The 26,710-nt window shown below is 47.4% G+C and overlaps 1 protein-coding gene across 1 annotated transcript; it reads left to right on the forward strand.

The window, feature by feature from the left end:
- The first annotated feature begins 324 nt into the window (after window positions 1-324).
- LOC121542099 (phosphofurin acidic cluster sorting protein 1-like) lies at window positions 325-26,372 on the forward strand. Its single transcript, XM_041851557.2, has 23 exons — window positions 325-839; window positions 8,054-8,141; window positions 8,298-8,387; window positions 8,545-8,670; window positions 9,210-9,354; window positions 15,209-15,300; window positions 15,403-15,486; window positions 15,589-15,806; window positions 15,909-16,002; window positions 17,111-17,188; window positions 18,105-18,256; window positions 18,881-19,016; window positions 19,236-19,340; window positions 21,189-21,295; window positions 21,404-21,558; window positions 22,060-22,170; window positions 22,459-22,567; window positions 22,660-22,702; window positions 22,894-22,936; window positions 23,260-23,395; window positions 23,532-23,770; window positions 24,519-24,638; window positions 24,732-26,372. The coding sequence occupies exons 1-23, from the start codon at window positions 685-687 to the stop codon at window positions 24,848-24,850; spliced, it is 2,745 nt and encodes a 914-aa protein (XP_041707491.1). The 5' UTR covers window positions 325-684; the 3' UTR covers window positions 24,851-26,372.
- Window positions 26,373-26,710: the final 338 nt, after the last annotated feature.

The following is a 26,710-nucleotide window of genomic DNA, read 5'->3' on the forward strand; positions in this document are numbered from 1 at the left end:
CTTATAACCAATAAAGATCCTAATCAGATTTGTAGGTTTCTGTATGCATATTTATTCAGTCTATTGGGTGAAACCTTGTTTTATTAAAATGACATGAAACATCGACTATCTTATAAGATGGCTACGGGGTCATTATGAGCATTGCAAGATGTAGGCTATAATTAATGAGTAGGACACACTGATGTTCCAATTGGGATCGCTCTACTGGTCCCATGCCTCCTCACCTCTCCCTGGTGTGGGTGGCAGCTCTGAGAGGCTGGCCTTACAATAATAGCTCTGTGTGTGTCTGCGTGTGTGTGTGTGCGCGTGTGTGTGTGTGTGTGAGAGAGAGAGAACGCACGCACGCAAACCATATGCACCTGCTCTGACGCCCTAACTCTCACGTTATTATTCTTGAGAGGGACTGTTGTCAGGATTGTAGTGCATCTTTAACGAGAGGCGTAGCTATTCGCTTGTGCTCCCTGGAGGGCAAATGTCCGCTTCCTGCTATGAAAAACATCGAACTTGTGACCTAATAGCATCAAATGTGGGCTGCAGAACAGAAAAGCAAGCAAGGAGTCATGGAATTCTGTGTATATGAAAACGCAATTTAAAGCATCGGTTGTGCTGAAAATATCCGTATGCACAAGTCGGGAAACTGAATGACAGAAGGTATTTTTCTTCTACATCTGAAACACCTCCAGTATGTCGGAGAGAGGGAGTCTCCCGCGGACTGGGGGCACACCATCTCCACAAATGCAGCTGTCTAAGACCGTAACTATCTCCCCGAACCGTCCGGTTCAAATGAACCTGTATGCAACCTGGGAAATTGATCGCTCATCTCCAAGCTGTGTGCCCAGGTATGGCCGCCTAAACACTATGGCTTGACGTTTTTAATTTCTCTGTTAACATCTGGTTCTGACAGTCGAGGTTTTCAATCGTGAACAGATGACAGTATTATAAAGAAGTTGCTACATAGTATCGGCGTCTGCAGTCAGATGTAGTTTAGGTATACTGTTGAATCAGTGGGAAGTCACCTGACCCACCCCCCACAATATAAATTATGTAGACCTAGGTAGAATAAAAGTTAAACAAATGAATGAGTTAATGAAAATAACATCAAATAATAATATTATTAAAGTTGAAATAACAGCCGAGGCCTATTTCTGTCTTTCCTTTGAATAATGCACATTGCAGTGCTGGAATTGACTGTAAATATGACCCAAGTTTTGTTTTGACCATCAGTATCAGTCAGGTGACTGTGATTACTGTAAAGGGTACAAGTCACATAGATACAGTTAGCCTGTAGTGGTAGACTAGTGCTGCTGCTGCTAGTGAATATTAGGGAGGGTCTTTAAAGGGGCAATCCGAATGTCAAACCATAACAAACATTGTTTTGGTAAACAGCTGAGGGATGGGGCTGGAGAAATGTAACCACTCTCAAATTCATAGACAGAGCAATGGATGCAAAGACTGATCATCCATGAGAACAATATTATAGTTTTAACTATGTTTTGAGGCTATACAATGTTTGTTTACAATTACATTGTTTACAAACAATAGAATGAAACAGGCTTATATTTAGGGTTCTGATAGGGTATGACAGTTGAGCTAATAAGCTCATGAGGCATTTAGAAGTGATATTCTTCAAGACAAGAGTCAATGGGTATACAGTGCATTTGGAAAGTATTCAGACCCCTTGACTTTTTTCACATTTTGTTACATTACAGCCTTATTCTAAAATAGATTTTTAAAAACAAATCCCCCTTATCAATCTACACACAATACCTCATAATGACAAAGCAAAAACAGGTTTTTAGACAATTTATTAAAAATAAAAAACAGAAATACCTTATTTACATAAGTATTCAGACCCTTTGCTATGAGACTCGAAATTGAGCTCAGGTGCATCCTGTTTCCATTGATCATCCTTGAGATGTTTCTACAACTTGATTGGAGTCCACCTGTGGTAAATTCAATTGATTGGACATGATTTGGAAAGGCACACAACTGTCTATATAAGATCCCACAGTTGACATTGCATGTCAGAGCAAAAACCAAGCCATAAGGTCGAAGGAATTGTCCATAGAGCTCCGAGACAGGATTGTGTTGAGGCACAGATCTGGGGAAAGGTACCAAAACATTTCTGCAGCATTGAAGGTCCCCAAGAACACAGTGGCCTCCAAGTTTGGAACCACGAAGACTCTTCCTAGAGCTGGCCACCTGGCCAAACTGAGCAATCGGGGGAGAAGGGCCTTGGTCAGGGAGGTGACCAAGAACCCGGTGGTCACTCTGACAGAGCTACAGAGTTCCTCTGTGGAGATAGGAGAACCTTCCAGAAGGACAACCATCTCTGCAGCACTCCACCAATCAGGACTTTATGGTAGAGTGGCCAGACAGAAGCCACTCCTCAGTAAAATGACAGCCCGCTTGGAGTTTGCCAAAAGGCACCTAAAGGACTCTCAGACCATGAGAAACAAGATTCTCTGGTCTGATTAAACCAAGATTGAACTCTTTGGCCTGAATGCCAAGCGTCACATCTGGAGGAAACCTGGCCCCATCCATACGGTGAAGTATGGTGGTGGCAGCATCATGCTGTGGCAATGTTTTTCAGCGGCAGGGACTGGGAGACAAGTCAGGATCGAGGGAAAGATGAACGGAGTAAAGTACAGAGAGGTCCTTGATGAAAACCTGCTCCAGAGTGCTCACAACCTCAGACTGGGGCGAAGGTTCACCTTCCAACAGGACAACGACCCTAAGCACACAGCCAAGACAACGCAGGAGTGGCTTCAGTATAAGTCTCTGAATTTCCTTGAGTGGCCCAACCAGAGCACGGACTTGAACCCGATGGAACATCTCTGGAGAGACCTGAAAATAGCTGAGCAGCGATGCTCCCCATCCAACCTGACAGAGCTTGAGAGGATCTGCAGAGAAGAATGGGAGAAACTCCCCAAATACAGGTGTGCCAAGCTTGTAGCGTCATACCCAAGAAGACTTGAGGCTGTAATCGCTGCCAAAGGTGCTTCAACAAAGTACTGAGTAAAGGGTCTGAATACCTATGTAAATGTGATATCTGTTTTTTATTTTTAATACATTTGCAAAAATGTTTTTGCTTTGTCATTATGGGGTCTTGTGCGTAGATTGATGAGGAGAAAAAAACAATTGAATCCATTTTAGAGTAAGGCTGTAATGTAACCAAATGTGGAAAAAGTCAAGGGTTCTGAATACTTTCCGAATGCACTGTATATCATTCATTTAAAAGGCTAGAAATGTATGTAGCAATCGCAGATTGCCCCTTTTTTAAAGAAAGAGAACATTCAACTCCTATAATGAAAAATTATGTTTGGAGGACCACAGTCATGAAGAAGAAGTCCAAGATCACGACTGACCAGAATGTAAAGGCTCCAAATCAACGTATCCCTGAGCAGTTGGGCAGGCAGGGTGCCATAGACAGCTGCTCCTAAACCACACAGGAAAACAACATGCTGTCAGAATAAATAATTATACAGCACATACAGAGTAGAAGCAACATAAACAATTGGCTAATTATTACTGATGTCTACATACATATGCCTACAGACTGTTGCTAAGCAACCTACTCATCCATTACGACTTATAACAGATGATTGTTACCAATGCTACACATTTCTCTGATACTGCTTTTCATCTTGTAGCAATAGAGAAGAGGGGGTAGGAGCGGGTTGGTGTGTGGATTCTCGAAGGACCCCTCTAAAGAGTCAAGGCTGCCTGCGGGGGTGCTCTCTCTGGCAGGGAAAATGGAGAGAGGACGTGGGTGGATTTGAAGAAGAGCTGGATGAAAATGATTTGTTTCTCTTAAAGTGGTCCACACACTGTATAGTATGTTGACAAGTTTTTATTTCTTTCATGTATAGAAACTGTGAAGCTTTTGGCCTTGACTTGATGCTTGGGGATCTCTTGTTTCCTCCCTCTGATTCTCAGTGAAGTCCTTATTTAAAGGAGAATGCACCTCATCATATGTTATCTATTTGTACAAATGCAATTAAGAAGGAGCCTGGGTGGCTTATAATCACTTTAGCTATTTCTATTTAGCCTCCAGTGCATGTCTGTTTGGCATGGCTTTTAGTAAATATATAAATTATTACACAGACAACTCCTAACCCAATCAGCTGTTCACTGGTAACCATCACCAGTCTCTCTCTCTCTCAAGGCTTCCTCTGTCTCTCTCTCTCTCTCTCTCTCTCTCTCTCTCTGTCTTTCTCCCTGTATCTCTCTCTCTCTCTCTCTCTCTCTCTCTCTCCCTCTCTCTCTCTCTCTCTCTCTCTCTCTCTCTCTCCCTCTCTCTCTCTCTCTCTCTCTCTCCTCTCTCTCTCTCTCTCTCTCTCTCTCTCTCTCTGTCTCTCTCTCTCTCTGTCTCTGTCTCTGTCTCTGTCTCTGTCTCTGTCTCTGTCTCTGTCTCTGTCTCTGTCTCTGTCTCTGTCTCTGTCTCTGTCTCTGTCTCTGTCTCTGTCTCTGTCTCTCTCTCTCTCTCTCTCTCTCTCTCTCTCTCTTTCTTTCTCCCTGTATCTCTCTCTGTCTTTCTCTCTCTCTCTCTCTCTCTCTCTCTCTCTCTCTCTCTCTCTCTCTCTCTCTCTCTCTCTCTCTCTCTCTCTCTCTCTCTCTCTGTCTTTCTCCCTGTATCTCTCTCTGTCTTTCTCTATCTCTCTCTCTCTCTCTCTCTCAATTCAATTAAATTCAATTCAATTTCAATTCAATTCAATTTAAGGGCTTTATTGGCATGGGAAACGTATGTTAACATTGCCAAAGCAAGTGAAGTAGATAGTAAACAAAAGTGAAATAAACAATAAATATTAACAGTCAACATTACACAGAAGTTCCAAAAGAATAAAGACATTTCAAATGTCATATTATGTATATATACAGTGTTGTAACAATGTGCAAATAGTTGAAGTACAAATGGGAAAATAAATAAACATAAATATGGGTTGTATTTACAATGGTGTTTGTTCTTCACTGGTTGCCCTTTTCCTGTGGCAACAGGTCACAAATCTTGCTGCTGTGATGGCACACTGTGGTTTTTCACCCAGTAGATAAGGGAGTTTATCAAAATTGGGTTTGTTTTTTAATTCTTTGTGGATCTCTGTAATCTGAGGAAAATATGTGTCTCTAATATGGTCATACATTTGGCAGGAGGTTAAGAAGTGCAGCTCAGTTTCCACCTCATTTTGTGGGCAGTGTGCACATAGCCTGTCTTCTCTTGAGAGCCAGGTCTGCCTACGGCAGCCTTTCTCAATAGCAAGGCTATGCTCACTGAGTCTGTACATAGTCAAAGCTTTCCTTAGGTTTGGGTCAGTCACAGTGGTGACTGAAACACTCTCTGTTTAGAGCCAAATAGCATTCTAGTTTGCTCTGGTTTTTTGTTAATTCTATCCAATGTGTCAAGTAATTCTCTTTTTGTTTTCTCATGATTTGGTTGGGTCTAATTGTGTTGTTGTCCTGGGGCTCTGTGGGGTCTGTTTGTGTTTGTGAACAGAGCCCCAGGACCAGCTTACTTAGGGGACTCTTCTCCAAGTTCATCTCTCTGTAGGTGATGGCTTTGTTATGGAAGGTTTGGGAATCGCATCCTTTTAAGTGGTTATAGAATTTAACGGCTCTTTTCTGGATTTTGATAATTAGAGGGTATCGGCCTAATTCTGCTCTGCATGCATTATTTTGTGTTTTTCGTTGTACACAGAGGATATTTTTATAGAATTCTGCATGCAGAGTCTCAATTTGGTGTTTGTCCCATTTTGTGAATTCTTGGATGGTGAGCGGACCCCAGACCTCACAATCACAAAGGGCAATGGGTTCTATAACTGATTCAAGTATTTTTAGCCAGATCCGAATTGGTATGTCAAATTTTATGTTCTCCTCTATACCATGTTTCTTGTAGGATGACAATATCTGTATTTCTGATTTCTTTGATGAAGTCCAGGTTCCTGCTCTTTAGGTCAAAGGCAGATGACCTCAGGCCTTGGATATTCCAGGATGAAATAGTGAAGGCTTTGTGTTCCATAAAGTGTCTAATGTTGTTGGTTGTGTGGTTTGGCCTCAGGCCAGTAATTGTGAGCAGAGCCTGCTGAGCATCTGGTACATGCCATTGGCTTGGGCTAGTGTAAGAGGGGGGGTTGGGCCTGTTTGCCTGCTCACAGCCTGGTCGTATGTGTGACTTTCATGTTGAGGCCCTCTTTGCGGGAGTGGGGGGCATGGGGTGGGTAGGAGGATAGGTCTGATCTGAGGGGGGCTAAATGGGGTGTGGGCATGGTTGACTTGGGGGGGTGTTAATTGGTAGGGGTGGAGGTGGAGATGTGGCTGATGGTGCTGTGGTCTGGATATAGGGTTGAGATAACCACTTGTGCGTTGGGGAAAGTAGAAGAAGCTTTTTCTATCACTCCCTTGAGTGCTGTGGCCACCCTTTCCTGCTGTGTTCTCAGGTCGTTTGTGCCTGTGTGTATTATTATGTGGCTGGGTGATCCTAGTTGGTCCTCAGACAGAAGGTCTAGGGCGCGCTGGGTGTTTGGACACCATAGTTTAGACACTGTGTTTGGGGAAAAGTTTATTTTCTTGTATGTATTTCCCATTTGAGTCCATAAGGAGTACAATCTGTGGCTTGTGTATGTCCTCAGTGGGTGTGGGGGGGTCATCAGGAGGGCTATCAGGGTGGCTGACAGGGGGGGTGCTCAGAGGGGTTGGGATCCCCTGGGCTTGGGGTTCTTCATTTGTTTGTCTGGCTGTGATGTGGAGGCTATGGTCAGGGTCTAGGGTGTACTGTTCTGCTGCGGTGTCGAGACTTTGGCCAGGATCTGAGGTGGGCTGTTCTGCTGGCTTCTCTGCGGGGGTGGCCAGCTCTCTAATGGGTTGTTCTCTGTCACCCGTCATCATTCTCACCTTCTCCTCCAGCACTCTGATCCTCTCCTCTAGTGCTCTGTTCTTCTCCTGCTCCTGCTCTTTCTCCTGTTGATGTTGTCTCACCACAGTCCAGAGTGCAGATATGTATCTCTCTACCTCCAGCTCTCCAGGTCTAGTTAAGGGGGTGTTGTTGTGCTGGACTGTTGTCTGGGTCTGTGCTGACTGGAGTGTGTTCACCTGCTGTTCCAGCTCCACCTGCCTTACCTCCAGCTGGGTGAGTTGATCCTTCATTTCAATGAGGGAGTAGTACTCTGTGCTGGGAAGTTGACTTTCTGCTTGGGGTTGCTCTGTGGGGTTATTTAATGAAGAGGTCTGGTCTGACCCGCTCGGGGTGGGGGTATCTTTCTCAAGGGAGAGGTTCTCCTGCTGAGCTATTTCCTTGATTAGGTGAAAGTCCAGCTGGAACTGTTTGGTGTTGCCCTGTACCAATATTGTTCCAGATTTATAGAGATTTATATTAGATGACTCAGAGTCCTCGTTGTCTAGTATCCTGAGTTTCCACCCATCGCTAACATCCCCCCTCTTAACAGAGGAGTAGTGTGTTAGTATAACACTGTGCCATGCCAGGGGATGGTCTGTGTGGAAGATAAGGTTGCTTATGTTCCCATTTTTATAAAAGTCAGTAAAAAGTGTCTCCTGATTTCCTATAAGGAGCTTCATTTTGTACTCTTTTCGTGTCTTAACATTTTTACATTCAGAGGGTACTGTATTTTAATGACCTCTGAACAGCGGGGGGTGATTCTAAGGCCTCTCCATTTGGTTGGGGTAGACTGTGCGACTCTCCTGCCATTGTTGGGCTCAAGGGCTTTGACACCTCTCACTTCACACGTCAGTGCTAATTGAAGTTGTATCTCTTTGTACTAGCAAGCTTGGTAGCCTTAGCATTCAGTCCTTATAAAGTAAAATATATCATTGTAATGTATTTTTCTTCTTGGTTTTTGAAAGTAAAAAATAGCTTCAGACTAAACATTACTCACTCAGCTCCTATTATCCAATCCCAATCTGTGTGAAGTCAGGTCAAGTGCTGCACCTAGGACCCAAGGTTAAAAAAATGTCATTGTCAAAGACTGATACTTTCTTTGCTCATGTTGTTGGTTCAGACTAAACAGAGAAATATGAATATCCCCTTCTCTCCCCCTAAACCCAGGCTCTTCACTGTTACCCTGAAGAAGCTGGTGATGCTTCAGGAGCTGGACAGAGACCTAACCTCTGTTGTCATCGCAGTCAAACTCCAGGTGACCCTCTTCACATTCCCCCTTTCCTTCCACAAAGTATACATAGATATACAGTAGTAGGATGTTTTGCAGAAGTGACTAGTGACTAGTCAGAACTTGTTGATCCATGGGCAATATATACAGGAGATGTATAACGTGTGTGGAATATCCTCTTAGGGATCAAAGCGCATTTTACGTTCCAATGAGATCCTATTGTCATCGGCTGGAATTACTGAGACTGAACTTCAGCTGACGTTCTCCTTGCAAGTGAGTTACCCCGGGGACTTTGCACAGACAATTGTGCGTATGCAAAGAGAGGCAGATGCTTTAAAAATGTTTCCATAGGTTCTATTTCCAGTGCATAATTTAAGTGCCTGTCTGATTCTGTCAACCTCACTATCTCTCACATCTTTACTTCCTCTAGTATCCACATTTTTTGAAGCGAGATGCCAACAGACTGCAGATCATGCTGCAGAGGAGGAAGAGGTACAAGAACCGTACTATCCTGGGGTTTAAGACCCTGGCACTGGGCCTCATCAACATGGCAGAGGTGAGAGGGGTTCACCTCACCCCAGCGTTTAGCTGCCATGATTACGATCATTCAGGCTTTTGTTTGTATAACACGCCATCCTGCATCTGTACTACTGTCTCTCTTGTCTCCTGCCAATTCTTTCTCTCTCTCTCTCTCCCCTCTCTCTCTCTCTCTCTCTCTCTCTCTCTCTCTCTCTCTCTCTCTCTCTCTCTCTCTCTCCTCTCTCTCTCTCTCTCTCTCTCTCTCTCTCTCTCTCTCTCTCTCTCTCTCTCTCTCCCTATCTCTCTCTCTCTCTCCCTCTCTCTCTCTCTCTCTCTCTCTCTCCTCTCTCTCTCTCTCTCTCTCTCTCTCTCTCTCTCTCTCTCTCCCTCTCTCTCTCTCTCTCTCCCCTCTCTCTCCTCTCTCTCTCTCCCTCTCTCTCTCTCTCTCTCTCTCTCTCTCTCTCTCTCTCTCTCTCTCTCTCTCTCTCTCTCTCTCTCTCTCTCTCTCTCTCTCTCTCTCTCTCTCTCTCTCTCTCTCTCTCTCTCTCTCTCTCTCTCTCTCTCTCTCCCCCATAGGTGATGCAGCATCCCAGTGAGGGAGCCCGTGTGTTGGCTCTCCACACCACAGTGAAGGACACGGCTGTGACTGTGGCTGAGATGAGGGTCTACTCTCTCTCCAGCCAGCCCATCGACCACGAGGTGTCCAAGGCCAAACTTTCAGGTAAAGTAAGGGAGATCCAGAGAGAGCAAAGGGGACAAACTGTGGGGAAGTAAGGCCTTCAGAATGGAAACAGAAAGGTTTTTAACATTGGGCAATGTGCTTGTATACAATTGTTTGTAAGTATCCAGAATGTCAGTGTATTGAACAGTTCAACATGTAGGCGCCAGTACCACACCGTGGTCAGTCAGTGGAATCATCCATCCAATCAGCCACTGCCTTACCCATGTAACACAAGGTTTAACCATCCAATCAGCCACTGCCTTACCCATGTAACACAAGGTTTAACCATCCAATCAGCCACTGCCTTACCCATGTAACACAAGGTTTAACCATCCAATCAGCCACTGCCTTACCCACGTAACACAAGGTTTAACCATCCAATCAGCCATTGCCTTACCCACGTAACACAAGGTTTACATACTATTCTCATCATACTATATTCACATCCCCTCCCCCTCTCCCTCCCCTCAGTCCCTCCCCTCCCCCTCTTCTTGTCACTAGCTGAGGTTAATGTGGTGCGGGAGTCAGGCGCAGGACACCGAAGCTTAGTCCAACAACGTTTACTAGTGCAAAAACCCAAGCACAATACAATGAACGGCCTCAAACACAAACAGAGGCGAACGATTACGCAGACTGTGCGTAAACTAACAAAACAATAAACAGAAAGAACACGCAGCACTAACGGACAGGCGAATAACAACACACAACCTAACCAATACAAAACAGGAAACTTATAGAACACATAATCAGACACAAACGGACACAGGTGCAATGGACAGACAAAAGCAATCAAACATAGAAACATTCAACGGTGGCAGCTAGTACTCCGGGGATGACGAACGCCGAAGCCTGCCCGAACAAGGAGGAGGAGCAGCCTCGGCAGAATCCGTGACAGTACCCCCCCCTTGACGCGCGGCCCCAGCCGTGCGCCGACCCCGGCCTCGGGGACGGCCAGGAGGACGCGGACCCGGGCGCGTGGGATGCCCACGGTGGAACTCAGTCAGGAGGGATGGATCTAGGATGTCCCTCCTAGGCACCCAGCACCGTTCCTCCGGACCGTACCCCTCCCACTCCACGAGATACTGGAGACCACTCATCTGGCGCCTCGAGTCCAAGATGGTTCGGACCCTGTACGCCGGGGCCCCCTCGATGTCCAATGGGGGTGGAGGGGTCTCTCCTATCTCATCTTCTTGGAGTGGGCCAGCTACCACCGGCCTGAGAAGAGACACATGGAACGAGGGGTTAATATTCTTGTAATCAATAGGCAGTTGTAACCTGTGACACACCTCGTTCAATCTTCTCAGGACTTTGAAGGGCCCCACAAACCGCCGACCCAGCTTCCGGCAGGGCAGGCGGAGGGGCAGGTTTCGAGTCGAGAGCCAGACTCGATCTCCCGGTGCGTAAACCGGTCCCTCACTGCGGTGGCGATCGGGCGCCGCCTTCTGTCGACGGATGGCCCGCTGCAGATGGACATGTGCAGCGTCCCACGTCTCCTCCGAGCGCCGAATCCACTCATCCACCGCAGGGGCCTCGATCTGGCTCTTGTGCCATGGTGCCAGGACCGGCTGATACCCTAAAACACACTGGAAAGGTGTTAAATTGGTGGAGGAGTGGCGGAGAGAGTTCTGGGCCATCTCTGCCCAGGGATATACCTAGACCACTCCTCCGGCCGGCCCTGGCAATAGGACCTCAGAAACCTACCCACATCCTGGTTGACTCGTTCAACCTGCCCATTGCTCTCTGGGTGGTACCCCGAGGTAAGGCTCACTGAGACCCCCAAGCTGCTCCATGAACGCCCCCAGACTCTGGAGGTGAACTGGGGACCTCGGTCAGACACAATATCCTCGGGGACCCCATAGTGCCGGAACACGTGGGTAAATAGGGCCTCAGCGGTCTGTAGGGCAGTAGGGAGACCCGGCATTGGGAGGAGACGACAGGCCTTGGAAAACCGATCCACAACGACCAAAATGGTGGTATTCCCCTGGGAGGGGGAAGGTCGGTCACAAAATCCACCGAGAGGTGGGACCATGGTCGTTGTGGGAACGGGCAGGGGATGTAACTTTCCCCTGGGCAAATGTCTAGGCGCCTTACACTGGGCGCACACCGAGCAGGAGGAGACATAAACCCTCACATCCTTAGCTAACGTTGGCCACCAGTATTTCACGCTAAGGCAGTGCACTGTCCGGCCAATACCTGGATGTCCAGAGGAGGGTGATGTATGAGCCCAATAAATAAGGCGGTCACGAACCTCGAGCGGAACGTACGCCCGCCCCACAGGACACTCGGGGGGAGTAGGGTCGGTACGCAGTGCCCGCTCGATCTCCGCATCGACCTCCCACACCACCGGAGCCACCAAACAAGACTCCGGCAGTATGGGAGTAGGCTCAATGGACCTCTCCTCTGTGTCATACCGCCGGGACAGGGCGTCTGCCTTACCATTCTGGGACCCTGGGATGTATGTGATCTTAAAAACAAACCGGGTCAGGAACATGTTCCACCTAGCCTGACGAGGGTTCAATCTCCTAGCTGCCCGGATGTACTCCAGGTTACGGTGGTCAGTCAGAATGAGGAAAGGGTGTTGAGCCCCCTCAAGCCAATGCCTCCACACCTTTAGGGCCTGGACTACAGCTAACAGCTCCCTGTCCCCTACGTCATAATTACGCTCCGCCGAGCTGAGCTTCTTAGAATAGAACGCACAGGGGCGGAGCTTAGGGGGCGTACCGGACCGTTGCGACAGGACTGCCCCAATACCGGCCTCGGACGCGTCTACCTCTACTTGGAATGGTAAAGAGGGATCCGGATGCGCCAGCACCGGAGCCGAGGTGAACAGGTTCTTCAGTTTGACAAATGCCCTGTCCGCCTCAGCTGACCACTGCAAACGAACCGGACCCCCCTTTAGCAGGGACGTAATGGGAGCTGCAACCTGTCCAAAGCCCCGGATAAACCTCCGGTAGTAATTAGCAAAACCCCAAAACTGCTGCACCTCTTTTACAGTGGTTGGAGTTTGCCAATTACGCAGGCCGACACACGGTCAACCTCTATCTTCACACCAGACGCGGACAACCGATAACCCAAAAAGGAGACGGACTCCTGGAAGAACAAGCATTTCTCTGCCTTGACATACAAGTCATGCTCCAACAGTCTCCTCAACACTCGGCGCACCAGGGCTACATGCTCGGCTCGTGTAGAAGAATACACTAGGATGTCGTCGATGTATACTACCACACCCTGCCCATGCATGTCCCGGAAAATCTCGTCAACAAAGGATTGGAAGACTGAAGGAGCATTCATTAACCCGTATGGCATGACGAGATACTCGTAATGACCCGAGGTGGTGCTAAATGCTGTTTTCCATTCATCCCCCTCCCTAATGCGCACCAGATTGTACGCGCTCCTGAGATCCAACTTTGTGAAGAACCGCGCTCCGCGTAATGACTCCGTCATAGTCGCATTCAGTGGAAGAGGGTAACTGTACTTAACCGTGATCTGATTGAGACTACGGTAATCAATACACGGGCGCAAAACCCCGTCCTTCTTCTTCACAAAGAAGAAACTCGAGGAAACCGGGAAGTGGAGGACCGTATGTATCCCTGTGCCAAGGACTCGGCTATGTAAGTCTCCATAGCCGCTGTCTCCTCTTGAGACAGGGGATACACACGGCCCGCTGGAAGTGCCGCTCCTGTTTGGAGATCTATCGCACAATCCCCCTGTCTATGAGGTGGTAGCTGTGTTGCCCTCGCTTTGCTGAACACAAGTGCTAAATCTTCATATTCAGGGGGAATGCGCATTGCGTCTCCTCTTGAGACAGGGGATACACACGGCTCCACGGAAGTGCCGCTCCTGTTTGGAGATCTATCGCACAATCCCCCTGTCTATGAGGTGGTAGCTGTGTTGCCCTCGCTTTGCTGAACACAAGTGCTAAATCTTCATATTCAGGGGGAATGCGCATTGCAGTACAGTTAGAGTCTACCGAGGTCGCCCCTAAGGAAACACCTAGACATCTCCCTACACACTGGGCAGACCACTCCATAAGAGCCCTCTGTTGCCACGCAATGGTAGGATCATGGGCGCTTAACCAGGGAAGCCCTAGCACCACGGGATACGCAGGAGAGTCAATCAGATAAAACTGAATGATCTCCTCATGACCCCCCTGCGTCGTCATCTTAAGTGGTGCTGTGACTTCTCTGATCAACCCCGACCCCAACGGCCGGCTGTCTAGGGCATGAACAGGAAAGGGGGCTTCTACTGGCCGAAGGGGAATTCCTAACCTATAACAAAATTCACGATCAACAAAATTCCCAGCTGCGCCTGAATCTACTAGCGCCTTATGCTGGGAATGAGGTGCCACCTGTGGAAATCTCACAGGTATACACATGTGACCAACAGAGAGCTCTGGGTAAGTGGGGCGCCTACTCACCTGAAATGACTCCCCAGTGCGTGACCTGTTGTCCCCTCTCCCAGGAGACCCTCCCCAGCACCTGGCCGCAGTGTGTCCTCCACGGCCACAGTTGGTGCAGGGGATGGCCCCCCTCGGGTTCTCTCTCCTCCTCTCTCTAGCGCCAGCACCTCCGAGCTCCATGGGAATCGGCTCGGAGGTGCTGGAGGGTGGAATGGACGACCCCCACTCGGGACGTCCGCGGGTAGCCAGCAGGGTGTCGAGACGGATGGAGATGTCCACCAACTGGTCGGATAGGTTGGTGTCCCTGCAGGCCAGCTCACGACGAACGTCCTCTCGTAGGCTACACCGGTAATGGTCGATGAGGGCCCTCTCATTCCACCCCGCATCCGCCGCTAGAGTCCGGAACTCCAGGGCGAACTCCTGTGCGCTCCTCTTCCCCTGTCGGAGGTGGAACAGACGCTCCCCCGCCGCCTTCCCTCAGGTGGATGATCGAACACAGCCCTGAAGCGGCGGGAGAACTCCGCGTAGGTGATGGTAGCGGCGTCTATTCCCCCTCCATTCGGCGTTGGCCCACTCCAACGCCTTGCCGGATAGACAGGAGATGAGGGCGGAGACGCCTCGTATCCCGAGGGCGCCCGGGTGTATGGTGGCCAGGTAGAGTTCCACCTGCAGGAGGAACCCCTGACACCCGGCTGCAGAACCATCATAAGCCCTCGGGAGCGAGAGCCGAATGCCACTGGGTTCCGGTGCTGGGAGAGGAGGACTGGCCGATGGTGATGGTAAGGTGTGCGACGGCGTGGGCACCTCCCTCGTAACCAATCGGCGCAGCGTGTTGGACACCTCGTTCATGGCGGCCCCAAGTTGCCGGATCATGGTGTCTTGGTCGCTGATCCGATCCTCCAGCGACTTGGGTGCCGCCGCTGCTCCTGCTGACTCCATCTAGAGGTGTGTTGTTCTGTCACTAGCTGAGGTTAATGTGGTGCGGGAGTCAGGCGCAGGACACCGAAGCTTAGTCCAACAACGTTTACTAGTGCAAAAACCCAAGCACAATACAATGAACGGCCTCAAACACAAACAGAGGCGAACGATTACGCAGACTGTGCGTAAACTAACAAAACAATAAACAGAAAGAACACGCAGCACTAACGGACAGGCGAATAACAACACACAACCTAACCAATACAAAACAGGAAACTTATAGAACACATAATCAGACACAAACGGACACAGGTGCAATGGACAGACAAAAGCAATCAAACATAGAAACATTCAACGGTGGCAGCTAGTACTCCGGGGATGACGAACGCCGAAGCCTGCCCGAACAAGGAGGAGGAGCAGCCTCGGCAGAATCCGTGACACTTCTCCTCCCCCTCGTCCTTTTCCCCCTCCCCCCTCTTCCTCTCATCCCCTCCCCATATATAACGTATCTCCTCTCTGGCTCCCTGTAACTCACAGACCGCTCCCCTGACATTGACAACTACTCTGAGGAAGAGGAGGAGAGCTATTCATCAGAGCAGGACGGGAGTGATGACCCTGCTGACATCCAGGTAGGGAGGAGGAGGAGGAGAGGGGGGGAAACAGGTTTAAATGGAGTTTGGATGGAGTGTCTGTCCAGTTTGACCACTAAGTTGATCCTCCCTCTGTTTCAGTATCTGTTCGACGAAGAAGATGACATGAGGAAGAAGAAGCACAGACGCAAACTCACCTCTGCAGCCTCCATCACCAGAGGTCATGTAAGCATTCAGTCATCTGATCTGTCTCTCTGTGCTGTTATGATTACCTGGCACTCTTCTAGTCACCCAGTTTGATATCTACATGTTCCTTTAACCCGGCAGCCCAACATCAAGCAGAAGTTTGTGGCCTTGTTGAAGAGGTTTAAGGTGTCTGATGAAGTGGACTTTGGCCTGAAGCACGTGTCCCAGGAGCACATCCGTGATGTGGAGGAGGATCTGGATGAGCTCTATGACAGTCTGGAGATGTACAACCCCAGTGATAGTGGCCCAGAGATGGAGGAGACGGACAGCATCCTCAGCACACCCAAACCCAAGCTCAGGTCATGATACATCAGACTTATCTATAGCTAACACAAATGTATGTTCTCACAAACATCCACCTGACAGAACTCTGGTGACCTCTACTCTCTCTGACCGTCCAGGCCCTTCTTTGAGGGCATATCCCAGTCCAGCTCGCAGACCGAGTTTGGCAGTCTGAACAGCAGGTGCAGTCTACCCAGAGACACTCTGAGCCCAGTGAGTACAGTAGAATAGAGTACAGTTAGAGTAGAGTACAGTACAGTTATAGTACAGTACACTACAGTTAGAGTACAGTTAAAGTAGAGTACAATACAGTTAGAGTAGAGGACACTAGAGTACAGTTAGAGTACAGTACAGTACAATTAGAGTAGAGTGCAGTACAGTTAGAGTTGAGTACAGTACAGTTAGAGTACAGTTAAAGTAGAATACAGTGAGAGTACAGTAGAATAGAGTAAAGTACAATACAGTTAGAGTAGAGTACAGTACAGTTAGAGTAGAGGACACTAGAATACAGTACAGTTAGAGTAGAGGACACTAGAGTACAGTACAGTTAGAGTAGAGGACACTAGAGTACAGTACAGTTAGAGTACAGTACAGTTAGAGTACAGTACAGTACAGTTAGAGTACAGTACAGTACAATACAATACAGTTAGAGTACAGTTAGAGTACAGTACAGTTAGAGTAGAGTACAGTACAGTTAGAGTACAGTACAGTTAGAGTACAGTACAATACAATACAGTTAGAGTACAGTTAGAGTACAATACAATACAGTTAGAGTACAGTTAGAGTAGAGTACAGTTAGAGTAGAGGACACTAGAATACAGTACAGTTAGAGTACAGTACAGGTAGAGTGCCGTACAGTTAGAGTACAGTACAGTACAATACAGTTAGAGTAGAGTATAGTTAGAGTAGAGTACAGTACAATACAGTTAGAGTAGAGTACAGTTAGAGTACAGTACAGGTAGAGTGCCGTACAGTTAGAGTACAGTACAGTACAATACAGTTAGAGTAGAGTATAGTTAGAGTAGAGGACACTAGAGTACAGTACAGATAGAGTACAGTACAGTTAGAGTACAGTACAGTACAATACAGTTAGAGTAGAGTATAGTTAGAGTAGAGGACACTAGAGTACAGTACAGATAGAGTACAGTACAGTTAGAGTACAGTACAGTTAGAGTACAGTACAGTTAGAGTACAGTACAGTTAGAGTACAGTACAGTTAGAGTAGAGGACACTAGAGAACAGTACAGATAGCTGGCCGTCTAAGTCCAGATGTCCCCCTGCACTCCCTCTGACCACTGTTTTCCTGCTGTCTGACTTGCAGCAAGGAGAGCAGCCCCAATCAGGCAAGATGAAACGCACTCGCTCCCGCAACCTGGATGACTCTGAGACAGACACCCAGGTGAGAGCCTCCAACTCCCCACACACTCTGTTTTCCCTGCTCTCTTATGCTCCCTCTCTCATTGGTGGCCTGTGCATTTCAGTGTTATGAGGTGTTTCTGTCTGTCTGTCTGTCTGTCTGTTGGCTGTCTGTTGTAGTGATGTGCAGTTCGCAAACGATTTGTTCTTTTTGAACAATTATTTTTACGGACTCGAGTCATGACTCGTTTTTCGTTTTAGTAATTTGTTTGACTTGCTATTACTGGCCATAATGAGGCCTACAGCAGGATGAATACATGCTCCTCCGACAGCAGCTCCAGAGACGTGCTCCTACCACCAACTGTCTGTCATATAGGAACAGAAAAATAGATCATGACATAGAGAAGAAAAATACATGTTTATAACTGATAATTGATCGCATGGTGCAAGAAGGACTGCAATTAATTGATTATTGAAGTTATGATTGACACAGCTTTGTAAAACCAAAACATACACTGCCTCTGCTCAACGAGAACGCGAGAACAAAACGTTTGGGGGGGGCTGCAATTTGCGAACGACTGTGTTTATCACCCACAGCAGTCAAGCAATGCATTCTACCAAGAGTCGTTCGCAATCTAGTCCGGTTGCGGACACAACTAGACCTTGTTTCAAATGTATCTAGAAATAATCTTATTTGGATGCCTTACAGTCAACAAATGTACATTGTTTAAAGTTTCACAAGTCTCCGTCACAAATGACAGCTCCAATAAGCCCTCTATGGTGAACGAGAGGCTCGTAGTTCATCGTTCGCCAGTAGGGGGTCCTGCATGCTCTGGGCGTGACTGACTCAAATGAACAAAATTAGTTGAACGATTTGTGCTTTTGACTGAACGAGTCGAAAAGACCTGAGTCAGTGAAGAGAGCCGAACAGCCCATCACAGGTCTGTTGGTTTGTTTAGGAGCTGACTGATTCGGAGGGGTTACTGGACACAACTGTCTGCATCACCGTCTCTGTCGCAGGGCAGCTACCCAGGACCCCAATGAGGGAACTGAGGAGTAGCAAGAGTGAGAACCACACCACCATGCCTCACACCACCATGCCCTCCCCCAGGTCAGTCTAAAAGCTTCTGCATGCTTCCGTTCGACTGGTGCCTAAAACCGAAACGAGTGTCCTCGCATACTCCCATAAAAGACCTTTGCTTGGACATTTTGGAAAAAAACGGCAATAGTACTGTTTGTCCATCTTGAGAAGCCGTAGCCAGTATACACTTCCTCAAAATAGTCAGAATGAATGTAAGATAACTCAAGAAATCTGTCATTAATTTTGAAGTTTTTGCAGAGGAGATCTTAGTTGCACAATTTCACATCTAACTAAGATGTTTGGTGCAGTATTTCTCAATGAAGAATGTGCATGAAAACGAGCCGTCTCTTGTTGAATGACAACAGACTTTATTGAGGAATCCCTACTGTTGACCAATGATCGACGAAGGGGCGTAGATTTCGGCTACCAAAAAAAACCTTGCCGAAGACCAAAACAAACAAAAACGTCACAAAATGTTGTCATAATATATGCACAAAACGGTTCCGAATTGTTTTGGATGGGAAGCATGCGGACGCCTTACACACACAAAAAACCTGTCAGTGCCACACATGCACTCCACACTTTATGTCATAGTGTCTGTGTGGGCACTGACTCTGCATGTGCATTTCACCAGTGAGTGAGTGTGTGTTCCAGGTTGGATGGCGAGAACAGACCCAAGCAGAGACGTGGGACACCAATGAAGGAGAGGCGAGCGCTGTCCAAACCACTGAGCGAACGCACCAACAGCTCTGACAGCGAGAGGTCACCAGAGCTCAGCCACACCCCACAGGTGACCCCTGACCCTAACCAGAGCCAGTCCACTAGTCCGTACCCATACTCACCCTGGAGCTAAGTCCTTAAATGGGGATTCTCTGTTTGCAGAGGGTGATTCTGACTGGTAGGGATCCTGTTGCATTGATCTATTTCATTGAAGCATGTGTGCGCCCAGTATTTGACTGGCGAACGCGCACGTGTATTTGTGTGTGTGTGTGTGTGTGTGTGTTGGTAGGTGCCCAGGAAGGCTGTGTATGACCAGCTGAATCAGATCTTCTCCTCAGACACTACCCTCCCAGACAGCCTGGTCCTGGTCAACACCAGTGATTGGCAGGGACAGGTATCCTTCACTCCTTCACTCCTTCCTTTCTATCTTCACCATCATCCCTCACTTCTCCACTCCCTGTGTACATATTTACTTGCGTATGTGTGTTAATCTGTATCTATATGTTTGTGTCCTCTGGTAAATGTGTGTAGTACAGTGGGGGAAAAAAGTATTTAGTCAGCCACCAATTGTGCAAGTTCTCCCACTTAAAAAGATGAGAGAGGCCTGTAATTTTCATCATAGGTACACGTCAACTATGACAGACAAATTGAGAAAAAAAATCCAGAAAATCACATTGTTGGATTTTTAATGAATTTATTTGCAAATTATGGTGGAAAATAAGTATTTGGTCACCTACAAACAAGCAAGATTTCTGGCTCTCACATACCTGTAACTTCTTCTTTAAGAGGCTCCTCTATCCTCCACTCGTTACCTGTATTAATGGCACCTGTTTGAACTTGTTATCAGTATAAAAGACACCTGTCCACAACCTCAAACAGTCACACTCCAAACTCCACTATGGCCAAGACCAAAGAGCTGTCAAAGGACACCAGAAACAAAATTGTAGACCTGCACCAGGCTGGGAAGACTGAATCTGCAATAGGTAAGCAGCTTGGTTTGAAGAAATCAACTGTGGGAGCAATTATTAGGAAATGGAAGACATACAAGACCACTGATAATCTCCCTCGATCTGGGGCTCCACGCAAGATCTCACCCCGTGGGGTCAAAATGATCACAAGAACGGTGAGCAAAAATCCCAGAACCACATGGGGGGACCTAGTGAATGACCTGCAGAGAGCTGGGACCAAAGTTACAAAGCCTACCATCAGTAACACACTACGCCGCCAGGTACTCAAATCCTGCAGTGCGAGACGCGTCCCCCTGCTTGAGCCAGTACATGTCCAGGCCCGTCTGAAGTTTGCTAGAGTGCATTTGGATGATCCAGAAGAGGATTGGGAGAATGTAATATGGTCAGATGAAACCAAAATAGAACTTTTTGGTAAAAACTCAACTCGTCGTGTTTGGAGGACAAAGAATGCTGAGTTGCATCCAAAGAACACCATACCTACTGTGAAGCATGGGGGTGGAAACATCATGCTTTGGGGCTGTTTTTCTGCAAAGGGACCAGGACGACTGATCCGTGTAAAGGAAAGAATGAATGGGGCCATGTATCGTGAGATTTTGAGTGAAAACCTCCTTCCATCAGCAAGGGCATTGAAGATGAAACGTGGCTGGGTCTTTCAGCATGACAATGATCCCAAACACACCGCCCGGGCAACGAAGGAGTGGCTTCGTAAGAAGCATTTCAAGGTCCTGGAGTGGCCTAGCCAGTCTCCAGATCTCAACCCCATAGAAAATCTTTGGAGGGAGTTGAAAGTCCGTGTTGCCCAGCGACAGCCCCAAAACATCACTGCTCTAGAGGAGATCTGCATGGAGGAATGGGCCAAAATACCAGCAACAGTGTGTGAAAACCTTGTGAAGACTTACAGAAAACGTTTGACCTGTGTCATTGCCAACAAAGGGTATATAACAAAGTATTGAGAAACTTTTGTTATTGACCAAATACTTATTTTCCACCATAATTTGCAAATAAATTCATTAAAAATCCTACAATGTGATTTTCTGGATTTTTTTTTCTCATTTTGTCTGTCATAGTTGACGTGTACCTATGATGAAAATTACAGGCCTCTCTCATCTTTTTAAGTGGGAGAACTTGCACAATTGGTGGCTGACTAAATACTTTTTTCCCCCACTGTATGTGTGTTAATCTGTATTTATATGTTTGCGTCCTCTGGTAAACGTTAATTAGTATGTGTGTTAATCTGTATCTATATGTTTGCGTCCTCTGGTAAACGTGTGTAGTATGTGTCCGAGGTGCTGCTGGCCCAGAAGCAGCCAGTAGTGTGTACCTGCTGTGGGGTGGAGATTCAGGCTGTCCTCACCACCCTCCTCACACGCATCCAGAAGTTGTGAGTAGCCAAAGGTTCAATTTCTACACACTTTATGTGTGTTGAATTCATTGTGTAGTAATGAAGGTGACCTATGATGAGCTCCAGTAACCTGACCCCTCCCTGCAGCTGTAACTGTAACTCGTCCGCGCCGCGGCCGGTCAAGGTGGTGGTGGCAGGGGGACAGAGCTACCTGGGGGCCATCCTACACTTCTTTGTCACTCAGCTGGCCAACAAAACATCCGATTGGCTCAGCCTCATCCACTTCCTGGTGGTCCCCCTGGGTAAGAGAGAGATGGGTTCATCTCCTGAGAGTATATACCATTTAACACATTGCTTGGGTCTAGAAGATAGTCATTATACAATGTGACTGCTGTGAGACACAGTACGGTACATATCTAGTGTTATGGTTACGTAATGCTTATTTATAAGCCTATTCAGCTGAAGCGTAAACAAAGATTTACAAAAACCGCCACTCTCATGTTCTGATAACTCCTCCTGGCAGTGGGCTGCTCCACTCATTATACCCCATGCAGCTGAAGCGCAGTACAGTGGGCTGCTCAGTGCCGCAGTACAGTGGGCTGCTCAGTGCTGCAGTACAGTGGGCTGCTCAGTGTCGCAGTACAGTGGGCTGCTCAGTGCCGCTGTACAGTGGGCTGCTCAGTGCTGCAGTACAGTGGGCTGCTCAGTGCCGCAGTACAGTGGGCTGCTCAGTGCTGCAGTACTGAGACGGTTGGGTGTATGAACCGTGACTCACTATGTGGCTACCTCTACTCTGCCTCCAGGCTGTCACCCCGTAGCCAAGCACCTGGCCTCCCTGGACCCTCGCTACAGCTCTGTGTTCCTGGACAATGCCTGGAAAGATCTGTTCAGCCGCCTGGAGCCCCCTCACTCCAGTAAATCTCTCTCTCTCTCTTTCTTTCATTCTCTCTCTCTTCTACCACCCTTTATTCTTCTCTCTCTCTCTCTCTCTCCCCTCTGTATAACACTTCTCCTACTGAGCTGGTAGTATTCAAGCGTGTGCCTTTGGGAACTTGATCAGCATATAAATTAGACTAGAAAACAAGTGCAAGCTGCCCCATATCTTCTTTAGCTAGGGGCCTAGTCAGTTCAGATCCAGTCAGCCTTGCTCTCCCTACAGATTGACTCAGCCTTACTGTCTGTTCCCCTCCCCTCGGCTCCAGCTGCAGACGGAGTGGACGTGGCAGGGAGGATCAGACGGTACATCAGCAGCGTCTCTGTCACACACCAGCTGCCTATCGCTGAGGCCATGCTCACCTGCAAGTACAAGAGGTGAGTGGAGTGTCTTGCGTGGCTTATTTATATCTTAATGTTAACCAGGAAGAACATATTTTATTGGCCACCCATTATTTTCACCCTACCAGATATGACGAAGACTCTTACCAGAAGTTTGTTCCTTTCGTTGGGGTAAGTAAATCAGTACTGATGGTTTTCATCGATACTGATGTTGAGGCAGTCTGTTTGGCAAATAATGCCTGTAACTCAACCATAACTCTTAAGCAATGTAAACCAACAGATAAGGGATATCCAAACTATTCCCAAGTCATCCCTGGAGTGTAAGGCTGATACTGACTAACTGATCCCTGTGTGTGAAACAGATGGTGAAAGTAGGGTTGATTGAACCGAATCTGGCGTATTCAGGTGGGTTCATATTTCTGGACTACCTATTTAAGCAATAAGGCCTGGGGGGGTGTGGTATATGGCCTGGATACAGCCCTTAGCCGTAGTATATTGGCCATATACCACAAACCCCCGAGGTGCCTTATTGCTATTATAAACTGGTTACCAACGTAATTAGAGCAGTAAAAATAAATGTTTTGTCATACCCGTGGTATACCACGGCTGTCAGCCAATCAGCATTCAGGGCTCGAACAACCCAGTTTATAATGTCTGTTGATGTTCACCTTTCTCTCTCCAGACTGTCCCTGGGCAGTGTTAAGGACTGTGTTGATTTGGGCCTACAGGTGGAGACACTGAGGAGGCTGTTAGTGTTAGCTTGGCTATTCCCTCCACCTCCCCACCCTCTCATGGATCTCCCACAGGGATGACCAGAGAGGCTGTCACCCCACCCCCGTCTCCCTCCCTGAGCAGCGGACTGGGGTAAGACAACCACAGCGTACAACAGTCTGATATGAACAGTTCATTCCCATCCCTGCAGTTAAACCCAAGTTTTAGTACATTGTTGAACAAGAGTTGTTTTTCTTACACCCTCTGCCTCTCGCTCCCTCTCTACCAGGAGCCCTAATATGTCCCATGGGGTGGACACCATTGGGCTGACGGTGGATTACTGGGTAGCAACATGCTCAGAGCGGAAGAAGGATGGAGAGAGGTGTGACAAGGGCTCCAAGAACACTCTGAAGAGTGCCTTCCGTTCCCTGCAGGTCAGCAGGCTTCCAGGAGGGGGCTCCACTGAGAACCAGCCCCAGGCCAACACCATGGCCATGACTGTGGTCACCAAGGAGAAGAACAAGAAAGGTGAGGAGGACGGCTGGACTAGGAGTAGGGAAATAGAAAGGTGAGGAGGGCGGCTGGACTAGGAGTAGTCCCCTGTAGCTCAGTTGGTAGAGCATGGCGCTTGCAACGCCAGGGTTGTGGGTTTGTTTCCCACGGGGGCCAGTATGAAATTGTATGCACTCACTAACTGTAAGTCGCTCTGGATAAGAGCGTCTGCTAAATGACAAAAAAATTAAAAAATTAAAAATATAAAAAATGTACAAATGTAAATAGAAAGGTGAGGAGGACGGCTGGACTAGGAGTAGGGAAATAGAAAGGTGGGGAGAACGGCTGGACTAGGAGTAGGGAAATAGAAAGGTGAGGAGAACGGCTGGACTAGGAGTAGGGAAATAGAAAGGTGAGGAGGACGGCTGGACTAGGAGTAGGGAAATAGAAAGGTGAGGAGAACGGCTGGACTAGGAGTAGGGAAATAGAAAGGTGAGGAGAACGGCTGGACTAGGAGTAGGGAAATAGAAAGGTGAGGAGAACGGCTGGACTAGGAATGGGGAAATAGAAAGGTGAGGAGAACGGCTGGAGTAGGAGTAGGGAAATAGAAAGGTGAGGAGGACGGCTGGACTAGGAGTAGGGAAATTGCGGACTGTCCACCACATGCAGTTTGTCCAACACCTAATTTAGTGTAGAGAATGTAATAAATAACTAGAATGAGAACCTTGCAATTGATACATGCTGTTGTTAAGTGTTTTAGTGTTAATCTCCTCCATATCCACAGTCTCCACTATATTCCTGGGCAAGAAGCCCAAAGAGAGGGATGTAGACTGTAAAAGCCAGGTGGTTGAGGGCATCACCAGACTCATCTGTTCTACCAAGCAGCAGCAGACCAGCCTAAAAGGTACACTGAACCCGTCTAGGCTCAGCTTCAACATGATTGGTTGTTTTTAGGTGCTTGTAGATGGGAGTCGTGGAACTATTGGTTATTTTTCAGTGTCTGTTGACGGCGTGGAGTGGACTGATGTCAAGTTCTTCCAGCTGGCTGCCCAGTGGCCCACCCATGTGAAGTACCTGCCAGTGGGGCTGTTTGGCTACAACAAGACCTCCACCTAGAGGCAAACCCAGACAAGACCTCCACCTAGAGGCCAGCCCAGACAAGACCTCCACCTAGAGGCCAATCCAGACAAGACCTCCACCTAGAGGCCAACCCAGACAAGACCTCCACCTAGAGGCCAACCCAGACAAGACCTCCACCTAGAGGCCAACCCAGACAAGACCTCCACCTAGAGGCCAACCCAGACAAGTCCTCCACCTAGAGGCCAACCCAGACAAGACCTCCACCTAGAGGCCAGCCCAGACAAGACCTCCACCTAGAGGCCAACCCAGACAAGTCCTCCACCTAGAGGCCAACCCAGACAAGACCTCCACCTAGAGGCCAACCCAGACAAGTCCTCCACCTAGAGGCCAACCCAGACATGGCCACTCACTCTGAGCTTCCTGGGCGTCATATTATCAGCTGTCTAAACTGGAGGGCACTGGACAGAAAGCCATTGACTAAGGATTATTGTTACATGACTAAGGATTATTGTTACATGACTAAGGAGAGTTGTTACATGACTAAGGAGAGTTGTTACATGACTAAGGAGAGTTGTTACATGACTAAGGAGAGTTGTTACATGACTAAGGAGAGTTGTTACATGACTAAGGAGAGTTGTTACATGACTAAGGAGAGTTGTTACATGACTAAGGAGAGTTGTTACATGACTAAGGAGAGTTGTTACATGACTAAGGAGAGTTGTTACATGATGACATGGATTAACACCACTAAGAAGAGGCCATAATCTCAGTTATTTATTCTGAGAGATTTGATGCTGGAGTTTCTCTTCCTCTTGCCATCATCCTATTTTCTAACGTGTGTTCAAGATACAATATAACGAGTTGGCTTGTTTGAGATGTTTTTTTCCTCTTTCATATGCTTTGGCACTTTGTATTGGGTTTCCTTCAGTGGATTGACAACATTAACTGCTGCTGTTCTTGTGGCTGTGTTGGAGTGTTTTTGTACTTTATCTCAAGCAGAGTGTCAAGTGAAGCACATTTCATATAACAATAACAAAAGTTATTTATAGAAATACTTTGTAATAATTGGACCTGTTTTCAGAAAGCCTTACTTTCTACATTGATTCATTATTTTTCTGTGAGTTGGTTACTTTTGTGTGTGTGTGTGTGTGTGTGTGTGTGTGTGTGTGTGTGTGTGTGTGTGTGTGTGTGTGTGTGTGTGTGTGTGTGTGTGTGTGTGTGTGTGTGTGTGTGTGTGTGTGGCACAAGCGTGTGTGTGAGAACCCCAAATGCTTGTGAATTTGTGTGCATATAGACATGGGTTGTCATAGAAATAAACACTTAAAACACTACAGAAATCAACACAGATTTGCAGAATTGTCTACATCAAAGCTTGTGGTGGTCAAACATGTATGTTTATATGGTACATGTACTATAGTTTGAGCACTGCAGATGCCCTTTTGTCACAATGATATGCTTGAAATGGAGCTTTGGTGTCATCCATCATTATGAGGTCATCTTTCAAAAATATTGACATGTCCTTTTAAACTGAATAAATAAATGATCACGACTTACACTTGTTTTTCTATTGTTGCTTGGACTAATGGATTTTTGTTTAACGATGATTCATTGTTAGAGATGGAAGACTGTCTTGTCATTAAAGCTTAGAAGAAGGAAACGTACAAGAAGTTCAAGACAAGGAATTATGACTAATCACGTCAATAAATCAAATGAAAATTAAAGTGTATCTGTAACAAATGCATCCTTGTATCTACTAGTCAAAAACGTATCTGATGACAAGTGGATCTTACATTGTGGGTGGAGGACATGGATGGGGTCGGATGATCTCTTCAGAGCCAAACACCTCATGCTCTTGTTGAAGCCTTGCGCCAGAGGCAATCCCATTACCTTCTTTCC

The sequence above is a fragment of the Coregonus clupeaformis genome, chromosome 27, assembly GCF_020615455.1.
Source record: "Coregonus clupeaformis isolate EN_2021a chromosome 27, ASM2061545v1, whole genome shotgun sequence".
Taxonomy (NCBI): Eukaryota; Metazoa; Chordata; class Actinopteri; order Salmoniformes; family Salmonidae; genus Coregonus; species Coregonus clupeaformis.

Coding starts and splice junctions, on each gene's coding strand:
- LOC121542099 (XM_041851557.2), top strand. CDS start 685: ATGTCGGAGAGAGGGAGTCTCCCGCGGACTGGGGGCACACCATCTCCA. Junction 15,487..15,588: donor CCTCCATCACCAGAGGTCAT/GTAAGCATTCAG, acceptor TTAACCCGGCAG/CCCAACATCAAGCAGAAGTT. Junction 22,937..23,259: donor ACCGAATCTGGCGTATTCAG/GTGGGTTCATAT, acceptor TTGGGCCTACAG/GTGGAGACACTGAGGAGGCT.